General features: G+C 49.6%; 1 protein-coding gene across 4 annotated transcripts; it reads left to right on the forward strand.

Moving 5' to 3' along the window:
• Window positions 1-850: 850 nt before the first annotated feature.
• On the forward strand, window positions 851-12,595 carry LOC310756528 (uncharacterized protein). 4 transcript variants are annotated; one of them, XM_083600759.1, is made up of 6 exons: window positions 851-1,441; window positions 4,518-4,548; window positions 5,191-5,303; window positions 7,525-7,593; window positions 8,740-8,859; window positions 10,109-12,595. In XM_083600759.1, exons 3-6 carry the CDS (start codon window positions 5,270-5,272, stop codon window positions 12,379-12,381), a joined length of 2,496 nt encoding a protein of 831 aa, XP_083456885.1. In that variant the 5' UTR covers window positions 851-1,441; window positions 4,518-4,548; window positions 5,191-5,269; the 3' UTR covers window positions 12,382-12,595. The 4 variants fall into 4 exon arrangements, with proteins under 4 accessions (XP_083456885.1, XP_083456886.1, XP_083456884.1 ...); XM_083600758.1 differs by having other exon boundaries at window positions 852-1,441; window positions 7,522-7,593; XM_083600760.1 differs by lacking the exon at window positions 5,191-5,303 and having other exon boundaries at window positions 7,522-7,593.
• Window positions 12,596-16,935: the final 4,340 nt, after the last annotated feature.

A 16,935-nucleotide genomic window follows, 5' to 3' on the forward strand; every position in this document is an offset into this window, starting at 1 on the left:
TGGATACTTCTTTTCCAGCTCTGGAATAACTCTCTTTCGTAGAACCTCAATATATTGTGGTGAGCGCTTCATTCCTTCTATTGGCTGCAGTCTTCTGACGCCATAATGATCAACTGACTTTTCATATTTGTTTTGAGCACAGGATTACAAGTAAGATAGAAAACATGCTTTGTTTCAATTAATTTGCACAAATGTGTAGGAGGGATTTATGAGAGTCACAAAAGGAAGGCACGCAGGAATGGATGAATTTTAGCCAAAAGTTAAATGCAATTAATATTGAGACATTAAAAACAAACACAACAACAACACCAAAATCTACACTCTGGGTCCAGGGCCGGATTTAGGTTTGATGAGGCCCTAAGCTACTGAAGGTAACGGGGCCTTTTATATGTCCAGCTGTCCTTTGTCAACAACAAATTGTCGCTGGTTTTTGTTGTTGTTGTTAAATATATGCTATTTGGTAATTTATGGACCTAATAGGTATCTAAAGCCATTTGCACATAACAAATAGGAGTCTACACAACACAAAACACTGTTGCTGTATGTAAGTTTTATTTTATTTGTTTTTTATCTTATATTTTGGAAATGTACATCCAGTGGTTTTTTTCCCTTTAACTTTTTTTGGGGCCCCCAAGAGAGTGGGACCCTAAGCTATAGCTTGTTTAGCTTATACGTAAATCTGGCACTGGTAGGAGGGATTTATGAGAGTCACAAAACGCAGGCACGCAAGAAAGGGTGCATTTTAGCCAAAAGTTAAATGCAATTAATATTGAGACATTAAAAAAACAACAACCAAGAAGAACACCCAAATCTACACCCTGGGTGTCTGACTCCTACATCACCAGCCAGCAGTCCCAGCACCGCAGCTGGAGACAGAGGCGCTGGCGACGGGTTCCCCTGAGCCTATCCATCCATCTCTCTGTCCAGATCTTCCAAGCCGGTCCGGAGAGGAGGCTCCGTCCTCGGCAGCCACCAGAGGGCTCTGAGTATGGCTTGGGGAAGAGAGAGAAACGCGGCTCTTTCTCTCTCGCGCTCTCTCTGCGTGTTTCCTCCGGGCGTTGAGCTTCCTGGGTGACTCGGATGCAGCTGAGAAGCGGGCGGGATCAGCTGCTCTGGCGCCCCAGCCGGAGTCGATGCCCGCGGGAGACCTGCGTGCCCTAGACGGGACGCCTCCCTTGCCATTGCCCGGCCAAGGTGGGAAGGTCTCCGGCTCGCAAGGACAGCCGATCCAGGGCTGCGGGAATGCCCTGAGGTTGGAGGGCTGTAAGGAAGCTGAAGGCAAAAGACTGGGGAGGGTGGGGGGCGGTGGCTGCGTCTCATCCTGCTGCCTTGATCGCCTGCGCATCTCGGAGCTGCAGCCTGCGCGAACCTCCCAAAGCTGTGCGCGCACTCGCTTGACACGGAATTGGCCACTCCGGGAGATGCTCCCGTTCACAAGCAGGTTGGTGAAAGAAGAAGGGGTGACCCCGCCCCATCCCCGCCCCACACTTTCCACGGGGGGTCTACTATGCGATGAAAAATTCTCGGCTGCCATCAGTCAAGGGTTTGCTGTTCAATGGTGGCGCATGAGGGCATGCTTTCGTTTAGTGATTTTTTTTAAAAAAAATAGTGTTTCTTCATACAATGCAAGCTCTGACGCTTGATCTACGGAGAAGGCAGTTAACACGTGTAAATGATAAAGCTGCAAGACGGAATAAGAATGGGGTCGCTGTAACAAACCAATGAACCCAGGAAGGGAGCAAAATCCAGGCAGAATTAGAAACAGCAACTGTCCCAATTTTCTTGCATAAAAAGAGTTTGTAGTACCTTTTTATTGTATGTGTCTTTAGTTGACCTATTGCCTTGTTAATCATTTGCATTGCAAAGCGCAATGAATGTATTATTATTATTAAATTAACTTTGTATACCACCCTATGTCTGCAGGTCTCAGGGCAATTCACAACATAAAATCACAATATAAAAACACAAATACATTATGTTCTAGAATAAACAAAGACTAAGGGCACTTCCACTGTCACTATTTTGCCAGGGAATTTGGGTTTGCGCAATTAAAGCGGATTCAAGCTCTGGCGCAGGAGTGGGAAACCTTTGACCTGTTGCATGTTTTGCTGGACTACAACTCCCATCACCCGCAGCAAGCATGGCCAATGGCCAGGGATGATGGGAGTTGTAGTTTAGCAACAGCTGGCAGGCCGGCCAAAGGTTGTCTACACAGCCTCTGTACAACTAATCTTTAAACAATAATGGCTATTTGCAGTTGGGAAAGTGACTTGAAAATAGGCTGGAAAGTGTGGGATTAACGAGTGACACCCCACAAACAAATCTGAATGAGTGCTCAGTGAAGACCAGTCACCACGTAAACTTTAGGATGAATGCTGAATAAATTGTTATGGCATAAACTTTCACGGTCTGTATTTCAGGTTCTCAGTTGCATGAAGAGTAATCCTGCATTGCAGGTACATATACATATTGCATAGGTCGTAATCGCAGGACAGTATATAGACAGTGGTGTTTACGTTATGAAAAGTGGCCATCCACCCTACTCTGGTTAACACTTCATGTATCTGAGAAAGTGGACTGTATGCAATGCACAGAAGCTTATGTCATAATTTACTTATGCCATTTGTTTAAGAGGGCAATCCTATGTCAAGATCGGCCGGGATGAGCAGCTATTCAAAGCGCACAATTCAAAGTGTTGGTGCTGACCTTTAAAGCCCTAACCAACCTCGGCCCAGTACACCTGAAGGAGCATCTCCACCCCCATCATTCAGCCCAGACACTGAGGTCCAGCGCCGAGGGCCTTCTGGCAGTTCCCTTGCTGTGAGAAGCAAAGTTACAGTGAACCAGGCAGAGGGCCTTCTCGGTAGTGGTGCCCGCCCTGTGGAACACCCTCCCATCAGATGTCAAGGAAATAAACAACTATCTAACTTTCAGAAGACCTCTGAAGGCTGCCCTGTTTAGGGAAGTTTTTAATGTTTGGTGTTTTATTGTGCTTTTAATTACGTTGGGAGCCACCCAGAGTGGCTGGGGAAATCCAGCCAGATGGTCGGGTTATAAATAATACATTATTATTATTATTATTATTATTATTATTATTATTATTGATGATGCAGCAAATCTCTGGCTCAACCAGAGTTAAGTCTCCAACCCCAACTCAGTGTAATTTGCTCAGCTCTCCAAGTCCCGCAAAATGGGTGCTTTATGGATGGAACAGGGCCAGAGACAGAGGACCCAAGTTGGATCCTAAGATTGTTCAGCTTAGTCACATGGCCTGACCACCCAGCACAGAATACTATTTTAAAGGCTCGTTTCCTCTTACGCAGAGCAGCAACAGAAGCCCTTCTGCCAAACAGGGTTTGGATCTGGTGCTCCTTAACTTACTCCACCGGCTTTCAAGGTGCCACAAGATTTTTGCGTTCATTTTTTACAACGGACTAAAGGGGCTACTGGACAGGTGCTTATTGCAGGATGGGTGCTGCCCAGGCATGCAAGTGTTTCACGGCATCTGCGTGACCTCGGCGGCATCGATATGCCAGCATGTGTCGCCAATTAAATTTTGATTCCTGCAGAAATATCCGGTAAGCCAAGGTGGCTGGTGCTCGTTGGAACTGACGGGGTGGAAGGCAGGGAGCCCAACACTAGGGGGAGACAGAGTCAACAGCAGGCAGGCAGCAGCAGGCAGGAAGTTCCTCAATATTGGTGTGGTGTTGCCGTTTTGTGATGGTGGGGCCAGAGAGACCGAGGCTGGCATGGAGAGTTTGTGGCCTCCTGGATATTGCTGGACTTCAGCTCCCAGCAGCCCCAGCTCACACAGGAATTTTTTTATATATATAATAATTTTTATTAAATTTTTCCTTTACAAATTCATCAGCACAACCATGTTCACAAATTTCCAGTTTTTGTACTTCCACCAGCTCCTCCACCAAACATCCATATTTTCTATCTTTACTCATTTTCTATATTTAATATTGCCAATTAATATTATCCTTTCATTTCTGTTTCTTTTTTACAATACATCTTTAACTATCACAAAGCCTCTTTAAATCCCACTAGCGTTGTCTGTTCATCACATATGCTTTTCAGATAATCCGTGAACTTTCCCCAGTCCTCGATGAACTTGTGATCCCTTTGATATCTAATTTTCCCAGTCATTTTGTCCAATTCTGCGTAATCCATAAGTTTCATTCTCCACTCTTCAAGGGTCGGTAACTCCTCTTGTTTCCATTTTTGGGCCATTAATATTCTTGCCGCCAGCTCACACAGGAATTATGGGAGTTGTAGTCCCAGGGTGTGGTCCAAGGGGCACATGAAGCCACTACCTTGCTGAAGCTAAGCAGGCCTGGGTCTGATCCGTGGCTGGAAAGGAGAACACCTGGGCACCACATGTAGTCTGCTTTGGGTCCCGTGATGGAAGAAACCTAGGATATAAGTGTAAGAGGGAAAATGTCCCTAATGTCCCTTTATTTATACCCAGTCTGTTGCATACTAACCTTCCTTTCTTTCTGATTTTTCACTAGGCACCACAAGGAGCCAATCCCTGCTACTCAGGTAGGTGCGCAGTGCTGGTTTATAGTTCAGGCAGGCGTAACCAAAACCCAGGTTACGCAGAGACTTGGGTCTCTGGTTGTTTTTGAACTACATTTCCCATCATCCCCACCTAGCAAGACCAGTGGTCAGGGATGGTGGGAATTGTAGTCCGAAAACAACCAGAGACCCAAGTTTGGGAAACCCTGCAGTGAAATGTCTTCAATGTGCTAAACGCACCCCAAGTTTATCCTGGCAGGAATGAGTCACTTGAACTCTGAAAATGCCTATCGCTTTTCTGGAAGTTGTGTAGATGTGCGTAGAAACTAGTCTATGGTACAAAGGTAACATTTAAATGTGCTGCTCTGCCCACTTTGTCCTCTGGCCCAGCCCACCTCTGGCATGTGGCCCTTGGAAAGCTGCCCAGAGGGAAATATGGCCCTCAGGTTGAAAATGGTCCCCCGAACCTGCCACGTGGAAGAAAACATTAAGAGCATCCATTCAAATGTTTGCCACAATGAGCAGGTCATATCTTGGGGTTGTTTCCCCCCTGCAGCCTCCAAAGTCAACGTCATTCACACACGGGCAAAAAACGTGTGTTTCAAATTGGGCAGGCAGGTTTTCCTCCAGGGCTAGTTTGATGGATGGGCAAACTTCTCCTTACAGATGCGAGAGGCCTCCGAGACCAAAGGTGCACTTCGCAGGAGAGCAGGGCCTCGCCACCTGAGCCCTCTGCTGGAATATCATGCAGGAGAATTATGAGACGCTAATCTCTCTGGGTAAGGATTCCAGCAGTGCCAGTGAGGCAATTCTGGACCCTGGAACATGAGGACCTTCTCCCTTTAGACAGCCACATGCACAATAGCCACAATAGACATTTTCCTTGTTCTTTCGCCGCCATTCCATTCTTTACAACTCGTTCTACATTCCTGTCGTGTCAGAGCGAAAAGGTAAATAAAAAAAACAAACATGTAGCCACACTTTGATTTTTAAAAGAAACAGCCTGCGAGACAGCCTGTTTTTATTGTTATGATTATTGCTGTAATATATTACTGTAATATAAGGGACTGGCGGGATGCGGGTGGCGCTGTGGGTTAAACCACAGAGCCTAGGACTTGCCGATCAGAAGGTCAGTGGTTCGAATCCCCGTGACGGGGTGAGCTCCCGTTGCTCGGTCCCTGCTCCTGCCCACCTAGCAGTTTGAAAGCACTCTTAAGTGCAAGTAGATAAATAGGTACCGCTCCGGCAGGAAGGTAAACAGCGTTTCCATGCGCTGCTCTGGTTTGCCAGAAGCGGCTTAGTCATGCTGGCCACATGACCTGGAAGCTGTACGCCGGCTCCCTCAGCCAATAAAGCGAGATGAGCACTGCAACCCCAGAGTCGGCCACGACTGGACCTAATGGTCAGGGGTCCCTTTACCTTTAAGGGACTGGCAGTGAAAACCCCAAAGAACTCCGTGGGCAAGGGTGAATAGGAAGCGGCCTTTATCTCAAGTCAGGCTCTTGGCCCATCTAGTTCACTATTGCCTACACTGATTGGCAGGGCTCTCCAGGGTCTTAAATCGTCGTTTGGTTAGCGGAATAGCAGAACTTTTGGCAGATAAGTGGATTCCGTAAAGACACAGATGGCAGAAAATGTATTGAGTAGAGATTTACTAAGGCATCCATCTTACTGTTTGTTGCTAGCTCCCCAGCAAGGCAAAACTTAGCTCCTATTTAGCAAATCCAGTTTCAGCAGTCAAAAAAAATCACACCGCATGAATATAAATGCCAAAATGAAAGTAAGAACAGGACGGTACAAGAAGGAAGAGTAGAATCATAGAATCATAGAATCATAGAGTTGGAAGAGACCACAAGGGCCATCAAGTCCAACCCCCTGCCAAGCAGGAAACACCATCAGAGCACTCCTGACATATGGTTGTCAAGCCTCTGCTTAAAGACCTCCAAAGAAGGAGACTCCACCACACTCCTTGGCAGCAAATTCCACTGTCGAACAGCTCTTACTGTCAGGAAGTTCTTCCTAATGTTTAGGTGGAATCTTCTTTCTTGTAGTTTGGATCCATTGCTCCGTGTCCGCTTCTCTGGAGCAGCAGAAAACAACCTTTTTCCTTCCTCTACGTGAGCTCCCTGGCAGGCAGTTGATATAGACTGTCTCTGGGGCAAACATGCTTGAAGTTTGGAGATAGCACAGTAGAAAACCAACAGCTGTGCCCTCTCTGTGCCCTCCAGAACACTTCAGAACCTTTGAAAGCAGAATGTACCAGAATGTTCTGGTGGCGTCTGCACTTAGAAAACTTATTCCCTGACGCATTCGGCCTTCGTAGCGTAATAATAATAATAATAATTTATTATTTGTACCCCGCCCATCTGGCTGGGTTTCCCCAGCCACTCTGGGTGGCTTCCAACAAAGATTAAAAATACATCAAAATGTCACACATTAAAAACTTCCCTAAACAGGGCTGCCTTCAAATGTCTTCTAAACGTCAGGTAGTTTTTTATTTCCTTGACATCTGATGGGAGGGCGTTCCACAGGGCGGGCACCACTACTGAGAAGGCCCTCTGCCTGGTTCCCTGGAGCTTTGCTTCTCACAATGAGGGAACTGCCAGAAGGCCCTCGGCGCTGGACCTCAGTGTCTGGGCTGAACGATGGGGGTGGAGACGCTCCTTCAGGCATACCGGGCCGAGGCCATTTAGGGCGTTAAAGGTCAACACCAACACTTTGAATTGTGCTCAGAAATGTACTGGGAGCCAATGTAGGTCTTTCAAGACCTGTGTTATGTGGTCTCAGCGCCTGTCACCAGTCTAGCTACCGCATTCTGGATTAGTGTAACCCAGCCGCTACATAAGGTAGGGAGGAGAGTGTTGCTGCAGTGACGAGGGTTTGCACTGGGAGAATGCTTTCGCATGGGGGAAGTTAGCCAGCAGCATCTCAAGGCTCAAAGCCCAACGCCCCGGCCAGCCTGCCTTGTGTTCTGACGGCATCCTCTCATCTTGTTAGCAGAAGAGATGGCCATCAGCCTTCCCCGGATCACTGCGCTGGCCGACTCGCATCGCAGAGGACTGGCGTCAGGTGAGTCCCATGCAGTAAACGTCGTGCTCTATGAGAAAAAACAACAACAGCAACAAAGGAAATTATTTGCTGTATCAACCCACATTCTGCACTCAGAAAAAATTCTGCAAGCTGGATCAGAGTCAGTGATCTTCTGAACACCAGATGGTGGAAACCCCAGGAAGGGAGAGGGCTCATGCGCTCTGATCCCGCTTGTGGGCTTCTCATAGGCATCTGGTGGGCCGCTGTGGGAACCGGATGCTGGACTAGTTGGGCCATTGGCCTGATCCAGCAGGACTCCTCTTACGTTCTGACCTAGGGGTAAGCCCCAGTGAATTCAGTTGGATTGACTTCTGAGTAGATACAATTAGAGTTGCCCCATAAGTTGGTGGCTCTCATAACGGCATAGTCTGGCTGTGAGCAGTGGGACTTGCTTCTGAGAAGACCTGTATACGATTGCACTGCAAGCATCACTTGAGCAAACGTGCAAAGGAAGGTAGCCCAGCAAGAAAGAGGGATGGGGCCCTGTTCATGGTACTGAAGTGCCAGGTAGGGATGTGGGTGGCACTGTGGTCTAAACCACTGAGCTTCTTGGGCTTCCCAATCAGAAGGTCAGTGGTTCAAATCCCCGCAACAGTGGTGAGCTCCCATTGCTCTGTCCTAGCTCCTGCGAACCTAGCAGTTCGAAAGCATGCCAGTGCAAGTACATAAATAGGTACCACGGTGGCGGGAAGCTAAATGGCATTTCCGTGCACTCTGGCTTCCGTCACAGTGTCCCGTTGCGCCAGAAGTGGTTTAGTCATGCTGGCCACATGACCCGGAAAGCTGTCTGTGGACAAACGCTGGTTCCCTCGGTCTGAAAGCAAGATGAGCGCTGTAACCCCGTATTCACCTTTGACTGGACTTAATCCGTCCAGGGGTACCTTTACCTTTTAAGGAGTCTCAAAGCAGCTAACAATCTCCTTTCCCTTCCTCCCCCCCACAACAAACACTCCGTGAGGTGAGTGAGGCTGAGAGACTTCAGAGAAGTGTGACTAGCCCAAGGTCACCCAGCAGCTGCATGTGGAGGAGCAGGGAAGCGAACCTGGTTCACCAGATTACGAGTCTACTGCTCTTAACCACTACCTTTTTACCTTTACTGAAGTGCCACCTTCGTTTTCTCATCAGCTGGATTTCCACTTTCCAAACCTGACCTGCTCTCCTGGATGGACCGAGGGGAAGACCCATGGGTTCCAGATTTTCAGGAGCCGGGGGGAAGGGAGATGCCAAGGGAGATGTCTAGCCCAGGTGAGGAACCAGCATTTTTAAAAAAATGGAATTGAACTTCAGAACTCAAAGGTAGCTCTCCTGAACCAGACTAGTGGTCTCTCCTGGGTGGGAATCATAGAATTGTAGAGTTGGAAGGGACCACGAGGGTCATCCAAACTTTTGCAATGCAGGAATCTTTTTACCCAATGTGGGGTTCGAACCCACAAGCCTGAGATTAAGAGTCTCATGCTCTACCGACTGAGCTATTCCAGCTAGGTCCAACCTGAACAACGTGGTGCGATAAGTTGTGTCCCTTTCAGGCACTTATAGCATATCTAGGACTGATTCTCATCTACATGTTCAACACTCAATTACTCTGTTGGTTATCAAGTGGTGACTTGCATGTGTGAATGAGCCATTGCAGATCAAATACCAGACAGAGAGATCTCCATCCCCCCCAACTCTTCCCATTTTGGAGATGCCAGTCATTCAGGGCTAAGTGATTAAGTTGTTGGGATGGATGTGGAAGGTAGGATAGCATACATTGTTTATGAATTATCCTTCCTCTCACTCACTTGGGTAATATTAGCATCTAGTTTAGCAGAGTTAAGAATATACCATCCTTTCTAACACTAACATGGAAACTTGGGACAAAGTTGTGTAGCTTTCTAGAATTATCCAGGATGCCTTTTTGCAGACCAGAGTTTCATGAGAGACTTTGTTTATCCATCTATACAAAATAACAACACAGAACTCTGTAATGTAAAATATAATAATATTATTTGCTTACGTAAAGTTGCAGACTTGATTCAAGCAGCAAATAGCAGTAGATAAGTCAGGCAAAATATCTTTCTAAATTACAAAATACATGGCTTAGATTAGGGCTTCCCAAATTTGGGCCTCTGGCTGTTTTTGGACCACAACCAACCTTCCGATTGGCAAGCCCTAGGCTCAGTGATTTATACCATAGCACCACCCGCATCCCGCAGTTGTTTAAATAAGGGGTGGTTATTTTGAATGGAATGTAACTGAGAAGAATAAGAACTTAGAACGCAGAAACAAAGTAATTATCAATTCTAGCACGTGGGAGGCCACGTAAATTATATAATTTGGCATTTGAATGATTGGGATTAGTAATGGTATTGTAATTTGGCATAGTTATAATGAGGCTACCATGAATTATTGTAACTGAAAATTAATAACAAATATTGTCAAAAAAAAACAACAGTTAAGTTGTGGTGAAAGGTGTACCACAGAAGGCAGCTCACATTTGCTTCATTTGTCTTAGGTGACGAGCTGAGAAGGAAGAATGAGGATACCCATCAGCAAGAGGCTTTGAGCAAGACAGACCTGCAGGCAGAGAGCACCCTGGATGGGAGTCCAGTAGAGGGAGAGAGCCAGCCAGAAGGGAGACTGAGGCGCACGGAAGCAGCAGAAGGAAAGGCAGAGAAGGAAAAGCAGGCAGTGAACGCTTCCAAACTCCTGCTGCCCCCTGGGAAGCCGCAAGGGACCAAGAGGGGCCACCACTGCCCCGAGTGCGGCAAAAGCTTCAGCCAGAAGTCCAACCTCCTCAGGCACCAGAGGCTTCACTTGGACGAAAGGCCCCACAAGTGCGACGGGTGTGAGAAGAGCTTCTCCGAGGCCGAGGCCCTGGCCAAGCACCGGAAGTGCCATGCGGGCGACAAGCCCTACAAGTGTGAGGACTGCGGGAAGAGCTTCAGCTGGACCTCTCATCTGGAGCGGCACCGGAGGGTTCACACCGGGGAGAAGCCCTACGCCTGCAAGGAGTGCGGGAAGGCCTTCAGCGTCGGGTCGCACCTGGAGAGGCACCGGCGGATCCACACTGGCGAGAAGCCGTACCAGTGCAAAGACTGCGGGAAGAGCTTCACCGTCAGCTCCACCCTGGCGCAGCACCAGAGGACTCACGCGAACGATAAGCCCTACCAGTGTGGGGACTGCGGGAAGGGCTTCAACCTCAGCGCCAACTTGGCCGCTCACCAGAGGAAGCACCTGGGCCAGAAGCCGTACGAGTGCCCCGACTGCGGGAAGAGCTTCAGCTTCACGTCCCACCTCGAGAGGCACCAGAGGATCCACACGGGAGAGAGGCCCTATCAGTGCACCGACTGCGGGAAGAGCTTCAGCCGCAGCTCCCACCTCTACAGGCACCAGCGGATCCACACGGGCGAGAAGCCACGGCAGTGTGCGGACTGCGGCAAGAGCTTCTACCTCAGCGCAGCTGCCCTCCATCACCTTGGGACGTCCCCGGCAGGGGGCCGGGATCCCACCAAATGCTCCGACTGCAGCCGCAAACGGGCCGCCCCCAACCCACCCTCTCCACTGCCGCCGCCTGCCTCACCGCCACCTTGCAGCGAGAAGCCCCACAAGTGCGCGGACTGCGGGAAAGGCTTCGGCCAGAGTTCGTCACTGGTGAAGCACCAGAGGATCCACACGGGAGAGAGGCCTTACCAGTGCCCGGAGTGCGGAAAAAAGTTCAGCTGGTGCTCGGCCCTCATCAAGCACAAGAGGATCCACACGGGCGAGAAGCCGTACCGGTGCGAAGAGTGCGGGAAGGCTTTCAGCGTCAGCTCGCACCTCGAGAGGCACCAGCGCGTGCACTCGCCCGACAGACCCCACAAGTGCGGCGAGTGCGGGAAGACCTACGGGGAGCTGGCGTCTCTGGTCAAGCACCAGAAATCCCACACGGCCGAGAGCAAGCGTTACGGGTGCGCCGACTGCGGGAAGAGCTTCAGCTGGAGCTCGCACTTGGAGAGGCACCGGAGGATCCACACGGGAGAGAAGCCTTACGCCTGTGGGGATTGCGGAAAGAGCTTCAGCGTCAGCTCCCACCTGGACCGGCACCGGAGGATCCACACGGGGGAGAAGCCCTACCGCTGCAACGAGTGCGGGAAGAGCTTCAGCGTCAGCTCCACCCTCCTGCAGCATCAGAGGACCCACTCGAGCGGGAAGCCCCACAAGTGCAAGGAGTGCGGGAAGCGCTTTGTGGCTAGTGCCCAGCTGCTGACCCACCAGAGGACCCACCGGGGCGAGAAGCCCTACGAGTGCGCCGCCTGTGGCAAGAGCTTCGGCTTCGTCTCGCACCTGGAGAGGCACCGGAGGGTCCACACGGGCGAGAAGCCGTACCAGTGCCCCGTGTGCGGGAAATGCTTCAGCCGCAGCTCCCACCGCAACCGCCACCAGCGCACGCACGCCGCCAACCGGCCCCCCAAGGGAGGGGCGCGGGGAGGGGCCGAGGGTGGGAAAGGGGGCTCCAAGCGCTACAAGGAGCCGGCCCCGAGTGTTCCTGAGCCCGCTCTCTCTATCGTGCCACCCTGGTGGGTCGAGGGCGACAGGAACAGCAACCCGCCAGCTGCTCCCACGTGGCCCAAGGTCCCAACTCCCTTCCAGAGCCCTATCCCTAATGCTGTCCATCCTGGGGGTCTGCAGGGCTGGGGCGTGAAGGGGTTCGTGCCCCCAGATACATGGAGACTGGGGGAAAGCAGCTCGGGCTGGGCGTCCACCCTTGCCCAAGATGGTTGGCCGCAACTTCCCCCCACCTCCTAACTGGGCGACGGACCTCAACTTCCAGATCTGTTTTGGCTTGCGGGGTGAGGCAAGAGAGGAAGTATTCATCTTTCCTCCACCACCGCCCCTCAGCTGATGCTGAAAAAGTACGAGGTAACAGCTCTGCTGGGACGGTAGCATTTCAGAATGGGTGTTTGTGGGCGTGGAGGAACGACTACTTGAGCACTTCTTCACATTAAAGAACAAAACAAAACTCCTGCATGTAGACAGCTAGTGTTTTGAAAGAGGAGGAGGAAGCTGTGGGGAAGCTGCTTGTGGGCCTCCCATACAGGCCTCCCTTATGGGGTTTCCATGTTCTGAGAGGGCCGGATTCGACCACACGGTTGTGCTAGTGGGAGCCAGCACAATCAGAACGCAAGCAGAGCCTGCTGGATCTCACAGTGGCCGACCAGATGAATTAATCCGGCTAGGGCAACCGGGGCTTTGTCCCCACACGACTCCAAAAGCAGCTGGCGGGTGGGGTGGGGGGGTCAGGAGAGCCCCCAGAACAGCACACGGCTGGGGAGGGGGGAAGGAAAGCGGAATTGGTTCCACCTGGAAAGCAGAAACGCTCGCGCTGATGGAATGATTGTGACAGCACAACACTGAATGCCACACAGTTTCTTCGATGTAGGGGGCATTGAAAGGTGCGGCAAATCTTGTGTTCAGAGCCGGACCAAGACATTTTGCTGCCCGAGGCAGAGAAGAGGATGGCGCCAGCTCAACCAGGAGCTGAGTGTTACTTGAGAGCAGCAGGGGGGCGGGGCAGGTCACATGATGCACACAGCTCTTCCCCCAACAGGCAGTTAGTTACACAGCTAGGGAACTTGGAAGAAACAGCAGTGGGGCTGCTGCCTGCCTCCCCACCCACTTTCAGCATCTACCTCCTTACATAGTCACCTCATCGCCCAACGGTAGGACCTGCATCTCTCCATAATGAGGCGATACAATCCCAGGTGGACTGTATACCATGTCCTTTTTTCCCCCTGAGTGGCTGAACTGGCTCACAGTGTTGTTGGGAATGGGCTTAAAGGTTTGCAATGAGCAGAGCAGAGGAGGAATGCCTGTTCCCACCCAGGCATACCTCTGTTCTTGCGGGCATCACGGAGATGGTGTTTTATGTACCTTATTAGAGGTACCTGGAATCATAGAATTGTATAGTTAGAAGAGACCCGCCAGATCATCTAGTCCAACCCCCTGCGATGCAGGAATCTCAACTAAAGCATCCATAACAGATGACCATCCAATCTCTGCTTAAAAACCTCCAAGGAAGGAGAGTCCACTACCTCTTGTGGGAGTCTGTTCCACTGTTGAACCGTGCTTACCGTCAGAAAGTTCTTCCTGATGTTTAATCTGAGTCTCCTTTCTTGTAACTTGAAGCCATTGGTTCGAGTCCTACCTTCCAGAGCAGGAGAAAGCAAGCTTGCTCCATGTGACAGCCCTTCAGATATTTAAAGATGGCTATCGTATCTCCTCTCGTTCTCCTCTTTTCCAGACTAAACATACCCAGCTCCTTCAAGCGCTTAGCTTCCAGACCCTTGATCCTCTTGGTTGCCCTCCTCTGGACACGTTCCAGCTTCTTAATTTGTGGTGCCCAGAACGGGACCCAGTATTCCATGTATGGTCTGATCAAGGCAGAATAGGGTGGTACTGTTACACTGGACACTATACTTCTGCTGATGCATAGGAGGTTCAAGGTGCATTTTATGGTATCCAGGAGAAGTACTGGGTGATGGGCCAGTCTGACCAAGCTCTGCGGAAGCAAGGGGTGCTGCTTGAGAAAGAAGCATGGGATTAAGTCTAGAAATGGGGCCCAGCGATGGCAGTGGTTCTCTGGGGCAAGTCGCCTCTCACGTGAGCATGCAGCCCGAAAAGATCTATGTCTCGATGTTCCTCTGTAGCATGTTGGAGACTATGGAAAAGATGAGAGAGCATGACTTTCCAAAGGCCGCAAGGGAAGGGGTCCACAACAGAGTTGACCTTGAATCCAAAATTCCCACATCCATGCAAGACCCTGAATTGCCAGATCCCCACTGTGAGGCTCTTGATCCCAGGGTCATAAGTTTGATCTCTACATTGGGTGAAAGATTCCCGCAATGGACAGGGCTGGCCCCTTCCAACTCTACAATTCCATGATTCTATATACAGTGGTACCTCGGGTTACAGACACTTCAGGTTACAAGACGCTTCAGGTTACAGACTCCGCTAACCCAGAAATAGTACCTCAGGTTAAGAACTTTGCTTCAGGATGAGAACAGAAATCGCACAGGGGCAGCGCGGCGGCAGCAGCGGGAGGCCCCATTAGCTATAGTGGTCTTCAGGTTAAGAACAGACCTCCAGAACAAATTAAGTTCTTAACCCAAGGTACCACTGTAATCAGCATTGGGGCTGCCTTAGTGGGAAACCAACCTTGTCCGTTGATGCCCCTTGGTTGATCTAAACCTCCCCCTGCCATCAGTTCCTAACAATAAAGTCTCCCAGGACCCAGCTGAGAAGTCCAGCTCGTAGCAGATATATAATATAGAATATATATCCTAAAGGAGTGTCTTTCTCCATAACCAGTTCATTCCAAAATCAGGTCTTTTCTTGGCCCAACATTCAGAGGATGGGGTTTGAGCAAATGCTTAAAAGAGTCTAGTCTTTTAGGGAAGAGGCCATTTCCTCTCTCCCACCTTGTATATTCTCCCACCTTGGGCACTTCATTATATCCTAGCTAATCATAGGATTGCCACCGACCTGCAAAAGGCTGGCCAGCTCCTGTGCCTTTAATAACAGCCTGAGAGGAAGGAATTAGCAGGTGTTGCAAATTTTCACAGCGTGGCCATAAACACCAGACATTGGTCTGCTGCTTAAAGGGGCAGCTATAGAGCTTGTTTGGACAGATGGGACTCCCCTATGGGGTAAGAGACAGGCCTGAAACATGTGGTTGTGATAAAGGCAGGCCCTGACTATGTGCAAAAAGCTAGGACTTTTTAATAGAGCTAAATAGAAAAGGTAAAGGACCCCTGAAGGGTTGAGTCCAGTGAAAGGCAACTATGGGATTGAGCTGCTCATCTCGCTTTCAGGCCCAGGGAGCCGGCGTTTGTCCGCAGACGGCTTTCCGGGCCATGTGGCCAGCAGGACTAAACCACTTCTGGCACAACAGGACACCATGACAGAAGCCAGAGTGCATGGAAATGTCATTTACCTTCCCGCCGCAGCGGTACCTATTTATCTACTTGCACTGGTGTGCTCTCGAATTCTAGGTTGGCAGGAGCTGGGACCGAGCAACGGAAGCTCACCCTGTAACGGGGATTCGAACTGCTGATAGCTAAATAAAGAGATGCTCAGAGCCATGAATTGGATTGCAATTGCATTGCAAGGAGTTGGGTTACATGATCCTCAGGGCGCCTTCCAACTCTACAATTCTATGATTTTCAACCAGAGGCCGTCGGGATGGGGAATGGCAGCTGTAGAGGACTTAAGCACCATAGGCACACACCTGAATATGTCGTTTCAAACACATAACCATGAGCCCTAGAATCTCTTTGAAAGTAAAGAACCCAGGACCCAAGAGGTTTGGGCTTAAATCTCAGCTTCGTTACAGACTCACTGGATAGCCTTGGGCCAGTTACAATCTTTTAGACTCAGTTCCCCATCTGTAAAATGGAAATCAGGGCGACTTACCTCACAGAGTTAAGGAGAAGAAGAAATTTCCTGGGCAGGACTATCCTTCCTGCCTTTCATCCACTTCTTCCAGTTTTCCCCCTTCTGTCCAGTTTAGGAAATGATGCTGAAGCAATCACGAGGAGACTCTAAACCTGCTGCTAAGACCTACTATGCCTCAATAATGTCAGCAAAGAAATCTTATGGCAATGGTTGTTGTTTTTTGGGTTGGTGGACGGGGTAATGAAACCCCCAACATTCAGACCAGATCTTTTGCTTTCTGTTGTGCTTCCTTTGCTCTGTACCACCCTTACTTCTTCTTATTTTCTATTTTTAAATTATTGTGGGGAAATCTCAATGTAACAGTTGTCTGAAATGAACTCGCTTTATTTGGAATTCAGCACTACAGAAGTTTTTTTTAAATCACTATTACAATTATACTATATGCTATTATTATTATTATTATTATTATTATTATTCTATTATGATATATAGGTGAACCTCAATAAAGGAAGAAAACATCCTTGAAACTGTGAAAACCCTCCTGCTTTTGTTTGGTTTTGCTTGGCCAGGCTTCTAACAGCTTGGTAACAGGTGGAAATAAGGAAGATGGAAGGTTTCTCTGCCACTGCTTCCCCATACAAGGGGAAACTTCCCCTGTTGAACTTCTGTTGGTTAACTCTTAAAGGCACAGAGACCTCCCGGATGGCAAAATAGCCTGGTTTTCAACCAGATGTGTTCCTTTGTGAGGGGAGGAGTGCCTATAGTTGGGGGCGCGAGAGATCTAGAATGGAAAACATTGTGAAAGGGAGTTCCCCCGCCCAGTGGTCCTGATCCACCCCTGCCACTGCTTTTAAAATAAATTAACAGGGCCACCCCACTATGCATGTGCAATCTTATCTCTCAGGT

The sequence above is a fragment of the Podarcis filfolensis genome (genome assembly GCF_964270895.1).
Source record: "Podarcis filfolensis genome assembly, chromosome: 2".
NCBI classification, from domain to species: domain Eukaryota; kingdom Metazoa; phylum Chordata; class Lepidosauria; order Squamata; family Lacertidae; genus Podarcis; species Podarcis filfolensis.

What these genes read in the sequence shown, in the direction of transcription:
- LOC310756528 (XM_083600758.1), top strand. Translation starts at nt 5,270, where the DNA reads ATGCAGGAGAATTATGAGACGCTAATCTCTCTGG. An exon ending in TCGCAGAGGACTGGCGTCAG is followed by an intron (nt 7,594 to 8,739) that starts GTGAGTCCCATG and finishes TTTTCTCATCAG; the next exon opens with CTGGATTTCCACTTTCCAAA. An exon ending in AAGGGAGATGTCTAGCCCAG is followed by an intron (nt 8,860 to 10,108) that starts GTGAGGAACCAG and finishes CATTTGTCTTAG; the next exon opens with GTGACGAGCTGAGAAGGAAG.